Raw genomic sequence first — 23,524 nt, forward strand, 5'->3', positions numbered from 1 at the left:
TTTTAAAACAGAAATATGAACAGTGGTCTAAAAAAATTGGTTAAAAAAAAGGAACTTTAATGTTTCAAAACTGTGCATCACTGTTAAGTCTGATCTATAGTTGTGAATGATATAGCCATGAATAATATTTGACCTATTTATATTTGTTTTTAAAAAAAAACCTAAAACCATTGTACTCTACACAGCTTATCCATTATCTTCTAGGTAAACCTTTTTTTTTTTTTTTAACACATTTTCATTTTCTAAAACACAGGCATAAACATTTGCAAACATGAATGTTTTATATTTTGGGTGGAGTAGTTTTTCCTGGGCTATCATATTCCCATTTTCTTGTATTTATACCCTTGGGCTGCTTTTAGCATTATAATGAGAAAGCATACAAACGTCTAACAAAGGGCAAACAGTTTACCAAGCTAGATCTTTCAGAAATGTTCAAGGGATCAAGTGTATTATTTGCAAGTGATAAACTAAATACAAATGCATTATAAAAGTATGACAGTGCAGCAAGGGATTAAAATGCAGCTACCTGCAGGTCTTTGGTATAGACCATCTGCATTGTGACAGAACTGTGTTGCTTAACATACAATCAAGAAAATTTACAGTCAAACACATGGATACAGCAGCAATATTTAAAGGGAGGAGAGGGGCTGGGAAGGGGGGGACTACAGAACTGCTGACCCCGAGGTCCAGGCCCCCCCGCAAGGGGGGTCTGGTGTTCAGTAGTCCCCCCTCCCTGGCCCCTCTCCTCTCTTTATTTAAATATAGGGATGTGGTCATGGCTGGGAAGTGTGGCGCGAGAGGGCCAGGAGGGACAATGGGGGAGGAGGGACTGGTTGCGCTGGGCACCCTCAGAAGAGGGTGCAGGGGGCATTTGCAGGGGGAGCGACTAAGTTACACCGCTGGTCAAACGGCTTAGATCTGTTTAAGGGTAAGGTCAAATGGGACTGTTTCTTGGCCTCCTTAACCCATTCCTGTGTTTGTACAGGCAATGCGTGGACCCCTGTGCAGGTACACATAGTGGATTGTGGTACAGAAACACAACTATGCATTTTTGTGCTGAAATCCACTCCTTGTGTCTGTTCACAGGCCACATTAATGCAGACAAAAGAGAGCAGGGCAGAGTAGACCGGCTGTAGCCTAACTGCTTTCTTGCTTTAATTGTACATCTATAACTAAGGATCACCAAACATTTTTTTAAGCAGAGAACTCTGCTACCTGTAATACTACACCATGCTGATACACCAGATTTGGCAACCCTAAACCCTGCAATCTCCATTATGAAAAAGCATACCCATGGAGGCACATTTAGAGTATTTTTGAAACCACTAATAAACCACTAAAACCACGAATGCTTGGCCTTTAATTAAAGTATCCGAATTTAAAAAGTATGAACGGATTAAAATGCAGAACAAAAATGAAAAGAGCACAAAAACCCCAGTTTTTCCTTTTCGTAAGAATTTTCATGCGCTTACAAAATGAAAAAATTCCTGAAAAACTTCTAAAATTACTACTAAATAAAGATTGTTAAAATGTGCCTAGGACAATTCCCAATCAATTCTACATGACCTCAGCAGCTTTTTAGATGGCATAAAAAGGGCAAAAAACCATGAATCGCGGAAAAAGAAATGAATGTTAGTTAATGGGGCCCCTTAGCATTTGCATAGCTGGACACCCCTCTCTACATGCCCCAATTGCTCCTGAAGGGTGTGGGAAGTTGGAGTGAAATATGCATTGTTGGTTGCTCCTGATTTGCAATACTAAAAAAAAAAATGTTGAATAACAGGATTATCTATATGAAAGAATCCTTGTTAGTTCGTGCTTTTATGTTAACTTCAAACCTACAAATTCCTGTACTTTTCCCTTGGTCATATTAAGTTTTTGTTTAAACACAATATCACAAGATACAATTAAAGCCATTTAATGAAAAGTACACAAATTTGCTTTCTCAGCACATAAACACACACATATAACACATTTATGTCTCACGCACAGCCAAAAAAAAAAACAAATTAAGAGTTAAATTAGGAATAGCTTATAAGTTCCTGTGAGCCTTGGCTGTTTAAGGATGTTGTCCGTAGTAGGAAATGTCTTCAGAGTAGACTGGTGGTGTTATAAGAAAAAGACTGCCACAATTAGTGGTAAATGTGTTTGTTGTAAAGAAGTGTCCATATTTGGTTGTAATGCTCCCTATCAGAGTCAAGTTTCTGTTGCAAGCAGTCAGATTTCTTGTCAGTGACGCGCTGCTTTGCAGATTTTATCATACACTTCTGGAAATGCATTACTGCAGTTTAATTTTCCTCGTAGCTTTTGGTACAAAGCACCATCAAACATATCCCAGAATTCCTCACGGCTCATGTAACAGTCTGCATACAGCATCTGAAAACTAAGGAAATGATATGTCAGGTAAAACATCTTGAGTCAGAAGGTAAATACTAAATCCAAGTGCTACAGATTTTCAGAAGGGGAAATTAATTCTTGTATTGGTAAAAATAACAAGGATTTCTGAATTCCCTTCCTGTTTAATTAATATTGTTTTGCTTTTGCATTGTGGCTGCTGCTGTTCTGTGCTCAGGTGTGGAGCATAATGTTACAAAATAGTGGTAAATCTATGGGATCTATTATCCAGAAAAGTTAGGATTTGGGGTGTTCTCTTAGTGTTTAGTGTTTCGCCACCAATATGCATATATATTAGCTCATTTAGCATGTAATACAAGGTCCTGATATTTTTTATTACAGAAAACTGATATCTTATAAAATGTTACATTATGTTTTCTTGGATTTTACATCTTTATGTCTTGCACATGCCTCCCATAGTGTAAAATTGATGCTGCAATGCTCAACCCATGTTATTAACACAGTAAATATTATATTCCAAAGTAAAACCTCACTCATTTGCTTATATCCTTTAAGTACTTAAAGAATGAAATGCTTTAACAGATATAATTGATTTTACATTTTCCTGGATTATACACAATTTTTTCCTGGTCCCCTGAAAAATGTAAAATAGGGGTTCTACTGTATTAAAATTATGTGCTTAAAATGGACTCTGTGGGACCTACTGACACTATCCTCCAGCAAGCTTCATAAATTTATTGCCTATCTTTCCACATGCAGAGGGTATATACAGCGCTGCAGAATATGTTGGTGCTTTGTAAATAAATGTTAATAATAATAATCATATTATACAGGGGTATACAATCATGGCCCAGTACGGAGTGCTTTGTGTGCAGTTTGAGCATATATACATGTAATATTAAATAATTTTAGTTATAGTGCCCAGGGGTGAATTATTAGTTATAAATGTTTGCATACACATACATTTGACACATTTTGAACTTTTTAAATAGATAATGTATGCATAGTTTATGGTCTCTCTTTACTGTCTATGAGAAAAAGTAGTGAGTTTTTCTGTTTCTAATGTTAAGGTCACAAGACCTCTGAGATATCAATCTAAATCTAGCGTCACACATGGCATGTTCTCTGTCGTCATATTTATGCAGAAAATGTATACTTTGGCAGGATGCAGGCGGATGGTTGTCAGTGCTTACTAAAGACAGGGCAGATGGCAGTGGATCAGTATTTTCTCTTCCATGTGTGACACTAGCCTTAAGCTGTGGAAATTCTGGCTGAGTGTAAACATTATAGAAAATGAATGTGTAGTTTAAAACAAGGTACATTATTTCTCTGGGTCTAAAAAGTGTAGATTGTGGATGTAGGGGCAATTATGGCATTTAAAATAAAAAGTTCCAAAGTGACCTCCTACTTTACCCCAGCCCCAAGTTGCTAACCGGTGTCGCTACATACAGTTCTGTGTCAGGCTTAGAAGTGGGGCAAAGTCCCAGAACAAATTTTAACAATGCACAAACCTATGTGAAGTTTGCTGTGCCCCCAGCCCAACATCAAGCCTAAAGGCAGCCATACACATTAAGGTCTGCTTGTTCGGTGAAGTCGCCAAACAAGCAGATCTTCTCCTGATATACCCACCCAAATGAGCGATATCAGGCTAATTTGATTGTTTGGCCCTATGGCCAAGAGATCAAATTAAGACAGGTACAGGAGCTGTCGGACCAAGGACCACATCAATGAGCTGATGTGGTCCCTGATCCGATGGGAAAATCAAACCTGTCAGATCAACACCTGCCCGATTTTTGGTCAGATATCTGTCAGGGATGCCCATTGGGTCCCCATACACAGGCTGATAATCTACCTTAATACTGCACTCCTCAAAGATGTGTCACTGACTTACAAATGTCATTAAGGGGGCTGGATAAGGCAGGAAATAATTTTTCATATGTGTGAGGTTGATTTAAAAAGGCATAATGATTGGTTACTTTTCAAATCTGGAACTCTTTTTAAGGTCAATATCTGTTTCCTTAGAAAGTTTAAAGTGCTCTTACCCATGAACATCTCTGACAAACTTTTCTAAACGTCGCATAGAACCTTTGGCATCAAAGTGCTTTGTTTTTGGCTCCCCATATGCTCCAATATCTACATAAAGCTCAGCCTCATTTCCTTTCGGGTGAATCATACCTGGGTGGCTAGGTAGTATGAAAGGGCAAAGCCACAATGGGTACACCTATATGTAACAAAAACAAGTCAGTTTGGCAGATTAAAACAGAAAACACAAAAATGTAAACAGCCCCCCCACCCCCCAGAAGTATATAGAGAAAATATACAAAAAGGTGCTCTTTATGTGGCCTCTATATAGCAACTTCAGATTACTTCAGGGTTATTCCAAATTACGGAAAGATCTCAAATTACACCACTGCCTTTTATCTATTCTAAATTCAGCAGTGAAACAAAAAAGGTTGCCACGTAAACTTTGTACAAGTATATTAAAAGCTTCCTCATAAAATACCAATGGCAGCCTTATCCTTTACCCATTTACCCATGCAGGACTAACAGCCACAGATGGGTTTACTACTCTAAGTAAAATTACTTTGATTTGAATAACTTATTCATTCACCTTCCTCCTGAACAAGGAGATCCAGCTAATTATAACAATTAACAAAACATTTAAGGGGCAGCTTTTCAATTGGTTAATTTTTTATATTTGATATTTTTGAATTATTTGCTTTATTCTTCTGCCTTGTTCCAGCTTTCAAATGAAGGTCATTTACAGCAGCAGGCAAAAAACTATTGCTCTGCTACAATTTTATTGTTACTTTTTATTACTTCTTTTTCTATTCAGCCCTTCTAATATTCATATACCAGTTACTCTCTTAAAGAGCCATGGAACAAAAAGTAAAATAATTAAAACACCACTAATAATTAATTTTTTTTTTATTTTTTTTCCAAAATAGCTCTCTCTATATCATACAATCCCTTTAAGCATAGTTACACTGCGAAAAGATACTCCCAGTAAAAAGATTACAAAAATGGAGTTCATTATTCAATCATTTCCACATGAATGGTAAGTAGCAAAACATAAACCTACACTGATCTCACTGTGGAAGGCTGTAATGGCTTTCTGCAGACATTTCATTGGGACAAGCATATCCTGCACCACGTGATGCTGCTCATACAGTTTCCTGATTGTCTCTCCTTGTGTCAGTTTTAGTAGGGAGATTTTTGGAGGCACCATCCAACCGAAGAAGTAACGAAACACTGGGTGGTTGCCAAATGGAATTATGTCCTTTTTTAAAAGAAAAAATAAATTGTGAGTAAGCAAACACACAAAATAAGAACTAATATATGAATTTAATAGAAAAGGACATTCTTTTAGTGTTTTGCAAAATATGTTGCCACTTTATAAATATTTTAATAATATAGTAAATAATGTACTCCCTATTGTAAAATATAAGGATATTATAATGTCATTGAGAAGGTACATAAAGTTGTATATTGTTACATCAATAAAATATACACTTGTTGCCATCAACATCTTAAGAATTAGTTATGTAATTTCTGTCACATGACTCACTGAAACTTGTGTATTATAATAAATAATGTACACCAATCTGAGAATATTAGAAGTCCATGAGTTCCATGACCTGTATAACTCCTCAGTGACTTATTATATTCCTATATTTTACAACAGGGGGTACATTATTCACTATATATTATTATCAGTCTATATTTTCAAAACCTCTCCTATTTAACTTCCATTTTGTTTTTCCTCCTCACTTATATCTTTCTGGAACAATGTTATTGGGCTGTTATCTACATGGATGGCCAAATTGTAACATCTGGGCCTATTATTTGGATACTTGTTAATTCAGTTTTTTTTATACATGTATCTCTTTGGTGCAGGGGATTATTATCATTATCATTATCATTAACCCTGTGTGATTTTTAAAAAATAGGACATTCTATAACATCCTAAAAGTTAATCTAAAGTGAAATACTCCTTTAATTATATCTCCTGATAATTTCAGAATGGATTGTTTTGTACTTGAAAATACCTACAAACAAAAAAAACATAAAACAGCAAGATTATTTAATCTTAACCTAGAAACTAATATGGTTAATATTCAGAGTGACAGATTAAAATGTCAGATTAAGTATCCCAAACGCTGTATATCAATGAAAATATAAAATTCTATAGTGCTGAACTCTAATTTATTTATTTTTTTTAAACTTGCTTTTGTCTGAGTTTGAGAAGCCTTGGTTACTGCCTTATTGCCTTTGAAATGGCTGCTGAAGTTCTAGCCATCTACTATGCTGATTGTTTGTTTGGAAGCCTGTAATGTTGTATTTAAAAAGCATATGGTTTGAATTTTTTTTTTTTTTGGCAGTAGGAATTTTAAAGATAAAATTGTTTAAAATCAAATAATCAAGTCTGAAATTTTACTACAGATTTCAAACTTGCAAAATGTACTAGTATTTAAAGGTCTATGCTACAAAAATATACATTTGTATGTTGATAAGTCATACAATAAGTCCAAATGTAGCCTTGGCAAATCTATGAGAAAGTGAATAGTTTGCAAACATTTATCATCATAAAAATTCACATGTACCTGCAGTTCCCAAAAGATGCTCTTGGTGTGTCGGTGATAGTAATGCCGTAAAGGAATGTACTCCGTCCCATCCCGATTATTTTTTAAGTAGGATTCAACATGCCGGAAAAACCAGGGCTTCCAATATTGTCCAATTCGGTTTACCTATTAATGTTACAAATAAGATGTATATATTTATACTTATAGTACCCCAAAAAATTTGTTCAGGGAAATGTTACCAGGAAAGGCAAAGGAAAGCAATTCGTTGCCAATCAACAACTTACTGTAATAATGGATTATTCTTTTACTAGAGATTCTTTCTGTTTGTTTATAGTAAACTGTACTGAAAACAAGTCCTGGGCACTATTTGCAAGAAGCTTGTATATTCATCTGTGTAGCTTTCATTCCACACTCCCAAAACAGTTTTAAGAGATTACAGGGGAATCATCCATACCAGTTATAAGCTGTTTTTTTTTACTTTTCATTTTACACTTCCTCGATGTCACTACATTCCCCCTCCCTCATCACTGTCTATAACTGTGTATCAGGGGAATGGGCACCAGGTCCCCTATTCTGGCACATAAACAAGATTTTTGGGTGATGCAAAGCTTGTCTTAATAACAGTGCCAACAGTCATGGTTTTTATCAAATAAGTTTATTCGTTGTGCTGAATGATGGTAAATGAGCCTCCACAAGTTAATATAAAGGAAATTCTTGCATTCACATTCTTTACATATTCTTATGCAGAGAAAACCTCTGGTTTAAGAGGTCTGGAGATCTATTAGAGATTTAAATTTATATAAGTAGATTCTCTATAAGGTAGAAACAGGGTACATTTGTAAAGAATGGAATTTGGTTTTGTAATGTGTTGATGGGACAAGAGGGACCTGATAAATATTATCATAAAGTCATGATGCCAATCTCAGAGCAAGCTTGCATGTTGTTTTCATCCCTGATATCCTCAGAAGTGGGTTTGCTTTGGGCCATCCTTAGACCATTCCCCAAGTTTTCCTCTCCTTTACCAAAGTACCATTCCATTGTCATTATTTTACTTTTTCCACCTCTTATCTGCAATTCTTTCTTTTCCACCCAGCGATGGATTTCTTATCCGGGTGCCCCGTGGCCGCCCCCATTCTGAGCTTATCTACCTACTCCTGATCCCCACTCATTGTGCCAAATGTACTGAAGACAGCACACTTTGCACACAAAAGTAGAAATGTACCCAAACCACAGGATACACATGGGTGTATACAGAACTACAAATAAATAATGCAGGAGTGAACAATATGTTGCAGAGGTTCTTACCTGACCTGCTTGTGCTTCATCAGTAAGGACACCAGTCATTATTACAGCTTCATCAGCAGAATAAACTAATCCTTCCACAAAATAGTTCTCTTTATTCTTGGACTCTCTGGAAAATTTCTCACATATTTTTTCCAAACCTTTTACTGGTGTGTAGTGTAGTTTGACATATTTCTTAGCAGGAACAATCTTAATTTCTGCAGCAACCAAAAATCCAAGGGTGCCACAGGACCAGGGGACAGCATAAAAAAGATCTGAATTTTCTGTCTGAAAAAAAATACACGTGAACAATTGATCACAGAAAACATATAGATAAATGTGTTAAATAAATATATACATAAATAAACATATAATAGAGAAACCATTTTTCTTACTGGAGTACATCGCACAAGGCTTCCATCAGCCAGGACAAGTTCATATGCCAAACAGATATGTTGAAAAAGGCCAAAGTTATGGGACGAGGATTCAATACCTGTTCCCATAATCAAGCCACCTGCAAAAAAAAAAAAAAAAAGATATTTATAAAGGTAAAATATAATAATGGTGCTGACGTGGGGCACATACAGTTATGTATGCCATCTTGACTACACAAGCTTGAGCCCTTAGTCCTTAGTTTGTACTTTCCCTCTAATACATTGCACATTACTGTTGAAAAAGGTTGAGGACGTATCAGTCTAAAACAATAATAAAATTATGGTAGTAGTTTAATGTTCAGCAAAAGTTATGTTGTTATGTTGCTTAATTGGGAGCATTAAGGATCATGGAGGATTGTCATCAGACTTGATGAGTAACTGAATCCTCATTGTCATATGCATACAGGTAAGGGGCAAAACATCTCATGTGCATGTACATTTTATGTTTTATATTATTTTATAATAGTAAGTGTACAATGTGGTCAAATTCTAATGTAAATAATATATTACTTTTTAAGTACCGTACAAATTGGTATCAAATTTAGGAATGTTGTATGAGGTTGAAAAAAACAAAACTGTTATATTTGAAGATATTTGTGCACTAAATGTGAACATGTTTCATTCAAGAAAATGTGCAGTGTAAATTGGGTTTAAACAGTTGCAATTGTATGATTTTTTTTATGACTTAACCCAACCTACTGCAGGGAAAAATAGTTTTATTGTATACTATAATGAGTTGTGGGCACAGCTTTTGACCAACCATTTTAAAAGCTAATATATGCACTGTCATAAGAAGTCTTAAGTTTGCAAACAGTTTGCTAACCCATAGCAACCAGATTAAATCAGATGTTTTTAAACAGCTGACCAGTAAATGCAACTTGCTTAAGTCCATTTACTTCATTCATTTGTTTCCCCCTTTAACCTATTTAACCTTTAGCTATTATAGTTAATAAATCAACCAAGCCACAGGTCTTTGCGCATGTAACCTGCAAAGAAATTACTTAAAAAGTATCTACACCTCAGAGCACTTGCTATCAAACCTGTCAATAATCTTAAAGAAATATACAAGGTAATGTAAAAAAAGCCCTAAATCTACCCCAGTTTAGTAACCCATAGCAATCAAATATTTCTTTCCAAACACCTGACTAGAAATATATATATATATATATATATATATATATATATATATATATATATATATATATAGTAGAGCAGGGTGACAGCACTCACGGGAGTGCTGTCACCCTGCTCTACTATTTCGTTTTTTTGCTCTGGCACCCGGGTATCGTGAACACATTGAAGGAGTGCTTCCAAAACTCGCATATATATATATATATATATATATATATATATATATATATTTCTCTGCCGTCTCAGGGGGACACAGGGAACGCATGGGGTTAAGCTCCACCCTCCAGGAGGCAGGACACTTGATACTAAATTAAAAAGGGGCGTGCCGGGAGCCAGCTTTACCCCTCCTCTATACCGGTTCAATTCAGTTTTTCAAGTGTCCTGCTACCAGGAGGATGGACAGCTAGGTCTCCAGCGAGACCTAATGTGAATGAGACTTCTTCGGTCAGGAACATAAACCTGACACCCGGGGTGAGACCAGGTGCGGGACTCCCCGCTACCTATATGGTTAACTCCCCTACGAGGGAAAGCCCACCGGGGTCAACACGTGTCCCTGACAGGACTGTAAGACCACCCAGACTATCACCGCGACTGCCCTTCCTCCTCTGGAGCAGAGCAGAGGTCTGGCCGGTGCGGCTAACATGGGTAAGTAAGGCGCGCTTACCAGCCGCCTCCCCCTCTACATCCGGACAGGAACCGCGTCCTCTCCTCCCTATATGCCCGGGCCCAGCGTTAGACCGCGCGGGCAGCGCACGGGCGCGTGCTCGCGCACGTAGACGTTGACGCGCGCGCTTACGCACGGATGCGCAGACGCGCACGCACGTAAGCGTGGACGCGCGCGCATGCGCGAAGGTGCACATTTACACTGGAGAGGGCGGAATTACGCGCGCAGAGGGGGCGGACCCGGCTCTCCTCATTTGGCGCCAAGCGGTGCACTTCCCCCTATAGTTCCTGGCTACTACGCGCCAGAAACTCACACAGAGCGGCACAGTTCACTACCCCTGCACTGAGCCTCCTAAGCCCCAAACAGACCAGTAACATGGCAGAAGGTAGGTCAGGGGGGCTATTCTCCAGGGCGGGGGGCAGAGCACCCAGAGCCCCACAGGTAACTTATTTTGCCTGCACCAAATGCCATAATAAAATGCCAGGGGGACAGGTGGATCAGCTTTGCAGATCTTGTTCCAATGAACAAGACACAGCAGCCACTGCTGGAGATAACCCTAACTCTATCACATCCATTGCCTCCTCAGCAGAAGAGGATGACGAGGAAGAGGATCAGGACAAAACACGGGACACCCACCATGACGTTCAGAGTATCATCAAGGGGGTGACCGAGGTACTGAACATTTCTCACACAACAGAGTCACAGCCGCAGGCTACAAACCTGTTTAAGAGACAACACAAGTCATCGGCCGTATTTCCGGCACATGACCAACTCAACAGCATAGTACAGGACGAATGGAACTCCCCTGAAAGAAAATTCCAAGCTACCAGAAAATTTTCAAAATTATATCCATTTCCCAAGGATCTGGTGGACAAGTGGAGTATACCACCATCTGTGGACGCACCAGTCTCCAGACTCTCCAAGTCCACAGCACTTCCCGTCACAGATGCAGCGGCCTTCAAAGACCCCTCGGATAGGCGTCTCGAAGGATTCCTCAGAGCAATCTTTACAGCCTCCGGATCGGCCCTACGGCCCGCCCTAGCCTCCGCGTGGGTGAGTAGAGCCATACAGGCCTGGGCAGACTCCCTTCTCAGGGGAATTCAAGACGGATCCCCCAGGTCAGAATTGAGCTCATCTGTACGCTCGATAGTCGACGCCTCAGACTTCCTATGCAACGCAATCTTGGAGACATCGCAAATCCTCGCACGCACCTCAGCACTATCGGTAGCTGCACGCAGAACCCTATGGCTAAAGAACTGGTCAGCAGACCTCAGCTCAAAGAAATCCTTGACCTCACTCCCATTCAAGGGAAGTCAACTATTCGGGGAGGAACTCACCAAGATTATCTCCCAGGCCACAGGGGGCAAAAGCACCTTCTTGCCCCAATCCAAGACTCGCACAACCAATCCGGCCAGACGGGGCAAATTTTCGTGGTCAAAGCGGACGATACAATAGACGACCAGGCTCACCCCAACGCTCTCACTTCAGAAATAAGACTGGGGACAAGAGCCGACCCACATGGAAACCCAACAAGACCTTCAGCAAGACCAACAACGACAAGACAACCTCAGCCTGAAGGGGCACTCCCTCCGGAACCGCCAGAACTCATCGGAGGCAGGTTACTACGGTTCCGGGAGGTATGGAGTCGTCACTCCTCAGACACATGGGTCAACGAGATTGTTTCCCAGGACTACCACCTAGACCTGGCAAGCCCCCCACCCAGAAAATTTCTCATGTCCAGAGTTCCCTCAAACCCGACCAAGGCCCAGGCCTTCTTACAATGCATCTCAAAGCTGGAGAGAGCAGGAGTGATAGTACCAGTACCACCGAGGGAGAAATTCTTCGGGTTCTACTCCAATCTGTTCATCATCCCAAAGAAGGATGGCACCTTCCGCCCGGTGTTAGACCTGAAATATTTGAACAAGTTCATTCGATCGACGCGGTTCAAAATGGAAACTCTCCGATCCGTGATTCAGGGAATGGAACCAAATCAACTCCTAATGTCACTAGACATCAAAGATGCCTACCTGCATGTCCCAATCTGGCCTCCACACCATCGTCTCCTCCGATTTGCATTCAAGAGCCAGCACTTCCAGTTTGTGGCACTGCCATTCGGCTTGTCAACAGCGCCCAGGGTGTTCACGAAGCTGATGGCCGTCACGGCAGCAACCCTCCGACTACAAGGAGTGTCGGTGACACCCTACCTAGACGATCTCCTCCTCAAAACGAGGACGGAGGATCAGGCCAGGGAGATCCTGCAGACAGCAATCTCACTCCTTCGGGAATTCGGTTGGACCATCAACTGGTCGAAGTCCAGCCTCCAACCGAACCAACAGATGACGTTCCTAGGACTCGTCTTCAACACCTCGACGCAGATGGTACACCTCCCTCAAGACAAACAGGACAGGCTCAGACAACTGATCCGCCTGTTAATGCACTCCCAGCACCCGACCGTTCATCAGGCAATGAAAGTACTGGGAACCATGGTATCATCCATCGAGGCAGTACCATTCGCACAGATACATCTGCGCCCACTCCAAGCCAACATCCTAAGAGCATGGAAAGGGGGAGCCCTATCCAGAACAATCAAGCTGTCCCAAGCCACAAAAGAATCCCTACAATGGTGGCTACGACCCAACTCTCTGAGCACAGGTCAGTCATGGGCAACGCCAGACTGGACAGTGATCACCACCGACGCCAGCCTCCGGGGCTGGGGGGCGACCTACCAGAACCTACATGCACAAGGGACTTGGTCCCCCGCAGAGTCCGAACTTCCCATAAACATACTAGAGCTCCGAGCAGTCAAACTAGCACTAGCCCACTGGTCCCATCACCTACAGAACATCCCAGTGAGGGTCCAAAGCGACAACGCCACCACAGTGGCATACATCAATCGGCAGGGAGGAACGCGCAGCACAGCAGCGATGAACGAAGTACAGCAGATCCTCAGCTGGGCAGAGGTAAATTCCGTAAGACTATCCGCCATCCATATCCCAGGAGTGTCCAACACAAGAGCGGACTTCCTCAGCCGCAACCTACTGAATCCGGGAGAATGGGAACTTCATCCGGAAGCGTTCTTGCAGATCACCAACCACTGGGGAATTCCCCAGATCGATCTAATGGCATCAAGGGACAACAGCAAAGTACCAAGGTTTTTCGCCAGGTACCGAGATCCAATGGCGGAAGCAGTGGACGCCATGACTCAGCGGTGGCAATTCAGACTGGCGTACGTTTTCCCCCCACTTCCAATGCTGCCACGGGTCCTAAAGAAGATCAGACAATCAAACCTAACAGTGATAGTCATAGCACCCTATTGGCCGCGGAGAACCTGGTTCTCGGACCTACACGAGATGTCCATAGACCAACCGATCCGCCTATCTCCCAGACACGACCTTCTTCAACAAGGGCCAATAGCCCACCCCAACCCCGGGCTATTCGCTTTGACGGGATGGCTATTGAGACAGCCATCTGGCAACGAGAAGGACTCTCTGAGGAGGTCATTACCACCATGCTAAGGGCACGCAAAGCAACCTCATCCAGGGCATACTACAGGGTGTGGCGCTCCTACTTCACGTGGTGCGCTGAGACCAACTCACCACCCCTTGAACTCCACGTACCAAGAGTCCTTTCCTTCCTACAGCGAGGACTCCAATTAGGACTAAAACTGAGCTCACTCAAGGTGCAGGTTTCGGCATTGTCTATTCTGCTACAGTCACGCCTAGCACTTCACGACACAATTCGCACATTTCTCCAGGGGGTAGCACACGTAGCTCCGCCCTTTCGCCCACCCACACCAGCATGGGACCTCAACCTGGTCCTAGAAGCCCTCCTTCAACCACCATTTGAACCTCTGGAATCCATTTCAGACACCTGGCTAACCTGGAAAGCGGTATTCCTTACGGCAATTTCATCAGCTAAAAGAGTGTCCGAGCTGAGCGCTCTATCCTGCACTGCCCCATTTCTTATCTTCCACAAGGACAAAGCAGTTCTACGCACAATACCATCCTTTTTACCAAAGGTGGTATCTCCCTTTCACGTGAACCAGGAAATTGTAGTTCCGTCCCTATGTCCGGACCCCAAAAATGACAAGGAGCGACGCCTTCACAACCTGGACGTTGTGAGAGTACTCCGAAAATACACTGAGAGATCCCGGACCTACCGTCGCTGCCAAGCTCTTTTCGTGGTTCCATCCGGAGCCCGACGGGGTCAGGCAGCCTCCAAGACATCAATTGCAAGATGGATCACAGAGACCATCCGGCGAGCTTACGTGGCCAAGGGCAAACCGGCACCACTCAGACTCAGGGCTCACTCCACGAGAGCCATCGGGACCTCCTGGGCCTGGCGCAACTCGGCATCCATGGACCAGATCTGCAGAGCAGCCACCTGGTCCTCCGTGCATACCTTCACTAAATTCTACAAATTAGACACATTTGCGTCGTCCGAAGCCTCCTTCGGCCGCAAGGTACTGCACGCAGTCGTGCAGTAACGTACCCTCAATAAAACAGTTCCCACCCAGTTCTTCTTGGGGCTGCTTTGTTAAGTCCCCATGCGTTCCCTGTGTCCCCCTGAGACGGCAGAGAAAATAGGATTTTGTTACTCACCGTTAAATCCGTTTCTCTGCAAGTCGATAGGGGGACACAGGGCTTCCCGCCCGTTTTATAAATCTATAAGTACCAAGTTCTATGACCACGTTGGTCAGTTTTGGGAATAGCCTTCCTACTACCTACTCTGCATGTTAATGTTATAGCCTACGGTAACAGTACTTCTTTGATACAAACTGAATTGAACCGGTATAGAGGAGGGGTAAAGCTGGCTCCCGGCACACCCCTTTTTAATTTAGTATCAAGTGTCCTGCCTCCTGGAGGGTGGAGCTTAACCCCATGCGTTCCCTGTGTCCCCCTATCGACTTGCAGAGAAACGGATTTAACGGTGAGTAACAAAATCCTATTATATCAAAATAAAACAGCCAGCACCAAGGGTCTTTGTGTTTCAAAAAATCTCTCATGTATTATAATTGCATGTACATGCAATTATAATACACAAGAGATTTTTTGAAACACAAAGACCCTTGGTGCTGGCTGTTTTATTTTGATATTTATATGATATCCCGTGCACAGGGGCAGCTGCAGAGCAGCAGATTTTGGAGTGCGGTGCTGTCGTGTGGACTGTTATATATATATATATATGACCTATAGAAAAGCCTTCAGCCTAAATATTTTTATTATTCTTAAATTTAATAGCAGAAGATATATTTTCCTTTATATAAAAGAATATCTGTATTTGTAGAATGAACTCTTTTCACTGTAAAGTAAAAGCATAAAGTATTATGACCGAATCCATAACTCTTACCAACTGTCAAGTCATCCAGTTCTGGCACAACTGGAAGAGTCCAGCCAATAGAATTAAGCAGTGCTGTCACTTGACCCATATTAACCAGGGGTTCTACACGGACAACCTAGAAAAATTAGAGAAAGTGAAAGACAAAAGCAATTCATTATACATTTGGGCAGTGAATTAAAAAAAATTAAATGTAAATGTCTGCATTATCTTAGACCTGTAAACTAGCGAACCAAGCAGTATCCCAAAACCTTGTAGCAAGAAGTTATTAACAAGAAGTCAATTTTGCACATGTCCCATGTCACATACATGTACAAATAAACTGGCTACAATTTTCATGCTTGCACGTTTCACAAATAAACAGATTTCAAGTTCCTTCATAATAAAGAAATTAACTTGTTTTTTTGGGGCCCTTGCACACAGATGTGTTCAATGATGAGCATTAAACGGCTAAGCATATAAGCTAAATGCCCCCCTTGTAATCACTTACTTGATACCCCAGGCCAGTGCTTCTGCACTAGCCCGGGGTTCGTGTGATTACAATTACTGGGGGGTGATTAACATTTTGTCACCACCCCCCAATGATTTGAATGAGAAAATAATCGTGATGGTGATTTTTCAAGAAAAAAAGCTTAAATTGCGAGAATTTTAAAGGATATGTCATCCCAAAGATAATTTTTTGCCTAATAAAAGAAAAAATAATTCTAAACTACAGTGCAATATCCATTCATTACAAATTTGTAATGATTTTTACATTATTGGTATGTATAACTGCTGTTAAAAGAGGTGTTTGTCCTTTTCTATTCTCTGCCCTGGTGGCTCTGACTTTTGAAACAATGTAACACAAACCAACTGACTGACAGACGTGTGTTGCTAGAAGCTACTGACAGTTGCAACATTGTTTAAAAAATCATAACTGGGTATTAAACAAATGCTGCTTTCAATTGCAATTACATTTACAGACAACTTTACATATTTAATAAATTCATATTGTTGCTTAGCATCATGTTGCCTTTTATTAGGCAAAAAATTATTTGAGTTGATATGTCCTTTAACTGAAACTTTTTCCCCCTTGTCTGCCTATATCTAGTAAACATTTGGGTGTATTCTATCTGTATATATTATTAGTAATTTGGAGTAGGGTGGTAAATACCTGCCTCTTGGTGTCCACCTCCAGGATATCCATTAGGTTAATCATTATGTTCTTATGCGTATTCTTGTATTTGCCAACCCGTAGGGACACTGTTAGCCATCCTGGTCTCCCAGTGCACATAAAATTCTTACCTCCTTCTGCTTTCCACTGGCGCACCTAAGAATCAGAAATAGGGGACTGCAGATTTTTATACCATATTTAAATAAGAAATAAACCAAATTGTAAAGAATTAGGATCACCAGTTATATCAAAATGTCCAGAGAGTTAGCAGCCACACACATATACCTGATGCATGCCTATGGGAAGCTGCAACCATCTACATGGCTTGTGGATCAAAAAAATGTAACTGATCATTTTTTGCCCATCCATGTTGGTTAGAAAACTAGCCCTTGTATTTAGTAATTTGTGTAATCATAACATACAATTTTCATCAGTCTCACCAAGTCTTGTCCATGCATGAAAAATCCCTTTGTCATCCTGCCTCCCTATATAACTGGGAACCACCAAAACAAAAGCGCAACCACCAAAAAATATTTTATGCAAAGTTTATGTTCAGTCCCATAAAATAATTTTCCAACTATACATACAAAAGTGCAACCTAATAACAGTTTGGTATGAAATTCTATAAACTGTATAGTTGGCTATCTAATTTGCAATCAACCCTAACTGGAATGCATGGGCATATAGAAGTAATACATCCAAGCTCACTGACTTTAAACATACCATAAAGCTTGGTCATATACCCCCACCCCATAAATAAATTATACAGGTAAAAGCAAGGCTTTTAGATTCCTATTGCGTTGATAGATTGTCCCCATAAAGGATTTTTTATTTACTAAAATAATTGTAAAGCAGATATAAATCAATGCCTATGACATTAACCAGATATATCTGTATATTTACCTGATCTTGAATATCTTTTACTCGGCGGTCATGCTGTTTGGGAGCACTGCACATTTTAAACACCAGCCAGGCCCGTGCATAATAGTAAACATCAAAAATAACGGAGAGGGGAAGCAAAAAAAGACAGACGAATATCCATCTGTGGTGGACAATAACATACTCAAAGCCTTTTGCTCTCATCCATAACAATAAGAAGATCAGCAAGCCGCCCACATACAGAAGCAGGTCCATTGTAGTGGGGTTGGACTCCTGCAATATAATGTGTAGATAAGTTTATACTGCTTCGTACTCCAAGTTATTACAATATAGTACAGGACATAATGACATTAAGGGAAATGTGAATCCTAAAAGCAAATTAATGTAAAAATTAGTGCTCTTCTGTAAACTACAATAATTATTTTTTCTGTTTTTCAAGATAGCAGTGATTTTTAAACAGCTAACATACTGAAACTTACTTTTACTTACCTAAAGACTCATCTGCTGGTCAGTTCTGCCAACAGGCCTCACAGTGAAAACGGTGTTTGGCTTGACTCAAAACAATTAAGGCTATTAGAGATACTTGTTTCTGGGTCCATTGGTTGTAAGTATGTGTGTGTGTATGTATGTATGTATGTATATGTGTATTTATATAGCACTACTTATGTACACAGCACTGTACAGCAGTACAATGCAATAGTAGAACAGAGGTCACTACAATAATAAATACAAAGTACAGTCAGATTAAAGATTAAGAGATAATGGTAAGGGCACACAGGCATACTGTCAGCCTGCGGATAAGCGCAGGCTTACAATGTACCATTCGCTTGAAAAAAATCTTGTTATGACTGCACCCGGAAGCTGACAAAATGCCTGTGTGCCCTTACTATAAGTGCGAGGTTGCCAAGCGAGCGGATCTTCTCCCGGTATCCCCACCTACGGGTGGGTGATATCAGGCAAATTTAGGCTAATTCGATCGTTTAGCCCTGGGGCCAGTGCAGTCCCCGATCTGAATAAATCTTTTAACCTGTCCGATCAATATCTGCCCAATTTCAGGCCAGATATCGGTCAGGCAGGCCTGTTGTTGCTGCCCCTACACGGCCTGATAAGCTGCCGAATCGGCCGATATTGGCAGCTACAATCGGCCCGTGTATGGCCACCTTTAGTGGGTGGGTAGTTTACAGACACAAATAGGGAGATATTAATTGCTGGAGGTTACAGTGGTTGCCACAGCCTTTTAAGTGCTAAGACTGGGTCTCCTGTCATGTGAGTGCTTCAAGAAGTAATTGTTTGAATGACTACATAGATCGCATAGAGTCTCAGCTTTAAGTAAATGTGAAATTTAAGACCTAGAAAATACTATGTAGTGATATTATTCCATAATAACATAAGACCTACAGATATAATATACAATATCTTTGTAAGCTATGCTCAGTAATATAATTTGTTTCACATATTTCACTGAAGTTTGTGTGTTATAAGTAATAGTATACCAAGTTCTATATAAGATGAGGGCATAGTCATCTCTGAGTCCCATGATCTGTATAAAAGCACTTGCTTTGTGACCCTCTGCTGTTATACAGTCATGAAAATCCTTTGTGAATTCCAGCATCCTTCATTTTACAAGGGGTATATTAACTATACAATTATAATAAAATGTATGCATTATATGGTAGGAATTTCTAATATATGTGTGTGTGTGTGTGTGTGTGTGTGTGTGTGTGTGTGTGTGTGTGTGTGTGTGTGTGTGTGTGTGTGTGTGTGTGTGTGTGTGTGTGTGTGTGTGTGTGTGTCAGTCACCTGCCAGTGTATTTTAATTCACAGGTCTGTCATTACATGGGAGCTATAATTGAACCAAAGAACCCTTAAGGGCTTATGTGGCAGGGCATACATATAATATATCAAAATATTTTTTTTCAAGCAGGTTGTGCAAACTACACTGGAATCTGCTATTAATGTAGGACGAGCAGAAGAGTTTCAACAGCAAGTCTATTAAAATGTCATGAAACGTGAGCAAGACCGTACCGTGCAATACCAGAGGTTCAGCTCTGCTACATTCGTATTGTTGCTGCAAAACAGACCCGAATTTGATTCTCACTTTGCAAGCAATAGGAAGAAATACCATTAACTCGTACATCTAAATGGACTAAATGAACGTACAGAATTGTCTTTTTACGATATGGAATAGAATGATAGTATGCAGTATGTCACACTCACATACAATGAGATGGGAAATTCTTGTCTCCTGTCAGTTCCGCCCCAGTGATCTCTCCGGCTTCTTTACAAGTGGAGCCCGCACACTACCCACTTCTGCCACTTGCGCTGTCACCCACAAGCTCTGTAGAATCAACTAAGTCCCGCCCACTTCGATTTAACCCCGCCTCATGTGTATTATTGGGTACGCACAAGGCCTGCGGCTCTGACCTCAGGTGGTGAGTTACGTGAGGAGAGCCAATTACAATCCGAGCTTTGTATCGGAACAGAGTGGAAAGCGGGGGTCGGGACGAATTGGCCAATCAGCGGCTTGGGGGAGGTGCTGGGAAATTTTTTGGTTTTTCCGCCCTCGTTTAACTTCACAGAGTTATGGATGAGGGCGTTCTAGGGTAGCGTGGTATGGGTATGGGTATGGGTATGGGTATGGGTAGGGTTACCGGTTGTGCGTGCCCCGCAGGTGAAACAGCAGTCGTGCTGTTCCTTTCCTAGCAAGAAGCTTGCGATGCCCAAGGAGCAAGTTCCCTTTTCCCCGCCCTGGGTACTGACTATGTGAAGCGGTGAAACAGACATTTAAGCAGCCTGCTGTTTCTCTCCTGTGCTGTTTCCCATATAACAAGTAGCCTTTGCCTGGCTGCAAACAACAGACGCGATTAGCCGATTGCAGAGTGAGCAATCAGGTCTTCTGTTAGCAGCCAGAAAAGGCAGAGGCAGACTTACTGCAATGAGGTATTTCATGCAAAAAAATAAGCCTAATAGATCAACGAGCAGGACATTTATTTTTAGATGATAACACCTGAAGCCCCTTGCTGGTTTCTTAAAATACAATGCAGGTGTGACTTGTTAACTTTCTGAGCTCTCTGCCAAAAGCTAAACTTTGTATCTTTTTTAGCCTTCAGTGCAGGAGATCAAAGGGAAATGAGAGACATTTCAGTAAGAATCTGGGACTGAAGGCTAAACTGTTAAAAACTGGACTGTCCCACGAAACTCGTAATAGTTGGGAGGTATGCCAAGGCATTTTAGAATGTGAAACCCTAAGTCTTGGCAGCTAGTGTCATGGCCAAGTTTCATGCAATAGACTGGATTATATTATCTATTAGTGTGGACAGGGGCCCTGCTGCCATGAGTTAAGAAACTCACCTCAGGTGGCAACACCTCCAAAGTTACCTGGGGCAGCAAAAAGCCACTCCTGGTAACTTTTAGAGCCAAATTTCTGTTTCTTAAACTGTAACGTAGGCTCTGCTAGTGCAGACCCCATAGGAGTAAGAAAAGGTGCTGGGGACAGCATTGTGGGAGCCAGAAACGCTGCCGACTTTAGAGTTGCCTACTGCCCCAAAACGCATCATAGGCACGCCCATTTTGGTTCCACCCCCCCACCTCAATGTCATCGGCTGGTAAGGGGCCCACAAAAAGGTGCCAACTCCAACCAGAAACAATGAGTTCCACTAAAGTAAAAGCTGTCTGCTTTGTTTAGGGAGCATCTCTGGTAACACTCGGAACCATAGTCTAAATGCATCTATTAGGTGCCCGTACCAAACAAATGTTGAGACAGTAATTGACGTTAGTAATACACAAATTTATTATGTAATATTTATTTACATTTTGGAAAAATAATAAACACAATTTTCTTTGTAATATTTGCTGCACTATAGATTGGTATACTATAGTATAGACATGGCAGGAAGCAGGGTAGCTCACATAATAATGCATATAACTGGCAAATGCCTAAAGTTATACATGCCCTGTAATGGCTAATTTCTTCTAATCCATTTTGATATTAAACGAAAATACCTTATAGTGTACATCATTATTCATTGGGAATGTTTGTCTATATGCCAATTGTACACATAATACAAGTGCCGCAGGTATTTTTAATGGTGGTCAGACACAGACAGTGTTAGACCTGGCCTCTTTGGATCCACTTAAGAACCTAACATTGAGAGTAAAATCTCACATAAATTGATATAGATAAATATTTCAGGACATCTAAAGGCCTGTTGTATGAAAAATTAAGGTAGGAAGGAATTGCCCTTTACTGGAGCCCACCTAGTAGTCTATTTTAAACCTTGTCACATGTTTTGCTTTGACAACCCTGATAGATCTTTGGAAAGAGTAGGGGAGTATACAACACATGGGCATAATTCCCCAGACCACATTTTCCATTTATGTCAAGTATTGTGCACTGACCAACACTAGAGAGCAGCACAGGACAGCATCAGATGCTAGAAACTGTGTTATGTGTAAGTGTCCAAAAGCTTGTTTATGCTTTCTGTTTTTATCTATATTTACAGTGGCTTGCAAAAGTATTCGGCCCCCTTGAACTTTTCCACATTTTGTCACATTACAGCCACAAACATGAATCAATTTTATTGGAATTCCACGTGAAAGACCAATACAAAGTGGTGTACACGTGAGAAGTGGAACGAAAATCCTACATGATTCCAAACATTTTTTACAAATAAATAACTGCAAAGTGGGGTGTGCGTAATTATTCAGCCCCCTTTGGTCTGAGTGCAGTCAGTTGCCCATAGACATTGCCTGATGAGTCCTAATGACTAAATAGAGTGCACCTGTGTGTAATCTAATGTCAGTACAAATACAGCTGCTCTGTGACGGCCTCAGAGGTTGTCTAAGAGAATATTGGGAGCAACAACACCATGAAGTCCAAAGAACACACCAGACAGGTCAGGGATAAAGTTATTGAGAAATTTAAAGCAGGCTTAGGCTACAAAAAGATTTCCAAAGCCTTGAACATCCCACGGAGCACTGTTCAAGCGATCATTCAGAAATGGAAGGAGTATGGCACAACTGTAAACCTACCAAGACAAGGCCGTCCACCTAAACTCACAGGCCGAACAAGGAGAGCGCTGATCAGAAATGCAGCCAAGAGGCCCATGGTGACTCTGGGGGAGCTGCAGAGATCTACAGCTCAGGTGGGGGAATCTGTCCATAGGACAACTATTAGTCGTGCACTGCACAAAGTTGGCCTTTATGGAAGAGTGGCAAGAAGAAAGCCATTGTTAACAGAAAACCATAAGAAGTCCCGTTTGCAGTTTGCCACAAGCCATGTGGGGGACACAACAAACATGTGGAAGAAGGTGCTCTGGTCAGATGAGACCAAAATTGAACTTTTTGGCCAAAATGCAAATGTGTGGCAGAAAACTAACACTGCACATCACTCTGAACACACCATCCCCACTGTCAAATATGGTGGTGGCAGCATCATGCTCTGGGGGTGCTTCTCTTCAGCAGGGACAGGGAAGCTGGTCAGAGTTGATGGGAAGATGGATGGAGCCAAATACAGGGCAATCTTGGAAGAAAACCTCTTGGAGTCTGCAAAAGACTTGAGACTGGGGCGGAGGTTCACCTTCCAGCAGGACAACGACCCTAAACATAAAGCCAGGGCAACAATGGAATGGTTTAAAACAAAACATATCCATGTGTTAGAATGGCCCAGTCAAAGTCCAGATCTAAATCCAATCGAGAATCTGTGGCA

At 41.3% G+C, this 23,524-nt stretch overlaps 1 protein-coding gene across 2 annotated transcripts; it reads right to left on the reverse strand.

Moving 5' to 3' along the window:
- Positions 1-1,902: 1,902 nt before the first annotated feature.
- dhcr24 (24-dehydrocholesterol reductase) lies at positions 1,903-20,624 on the reverse strand. 2 transcript variants are annotated; one of them, XM_031900098.1, is made up of 10 exons: positions 20,035-20,624; positions 17,842-18,090; positions 16,939-17,094; positions 15,798-15,903; positions 8,615-8,733; positions 8,244-8,507; positions 6,960-7,103; positions 5,438-5,635; positions 4,398-4,576; positions 1,903-2,383 (listed from the first exon to the last, which is right to left on the reverse strand). In XM_031900098.1, exons 2-10 carry the CDS (start codon positions 18,070-18,072, stop codon positions 2,230-2,232), a joined length of 1,551 nt encoding a protein of 516 aa, XP_031755958.1. In that variant the 5' UTR covers positions 18,073-18,090; positions 20,035-20,624; the 3' UTR covers positions 1,903-2,229.
- Between the last annotated feature and the right edge of the window lie 2,900 nt (positions 20,625-23,524).

Source organism: Xenopus tropicalis, chromosome 4 (genome assembly GCF_000004195.4).
Source record: "Xenopus tropicalis strain Nigerian chromosome 4, UCB_Xtro_10.0, whole genome shotgun sequence".
Lineage (NCBI taxonomy): Eukaryota > Metazoa > Chordata > Amphibia > Anura > Pipidae > Xenopus > Xenopus tropicalis.

What these genes read in the sequence shown, in the direction of transcription:
- dhcr24 (XM_031900098.1), bottom strand. Translation starts at nt 18,072, where the DNA reads ATGGACCTGCTTCTGTATGTGGGCGGCTTGCTGATCTTCTTATTGTTA. An exon ending in AGGTGGACACCAAGAGGCAG is followed by an intron (nt 15,904 to 16,938) that starts GTATTTACCACC and finishes TAATTTTTCTAG; the next exon opens with GTTGTCCGTGTAGAACCCCT. An exon ending in ACTGGATGACTTGACAGTTG is followed by an intron (nt 8,734 to 15,797) that starts GTAAGAGTTATG and finishes TTTTTTTTGCAG; the next exon opens with GTGGCTTGATTATGGGAACA.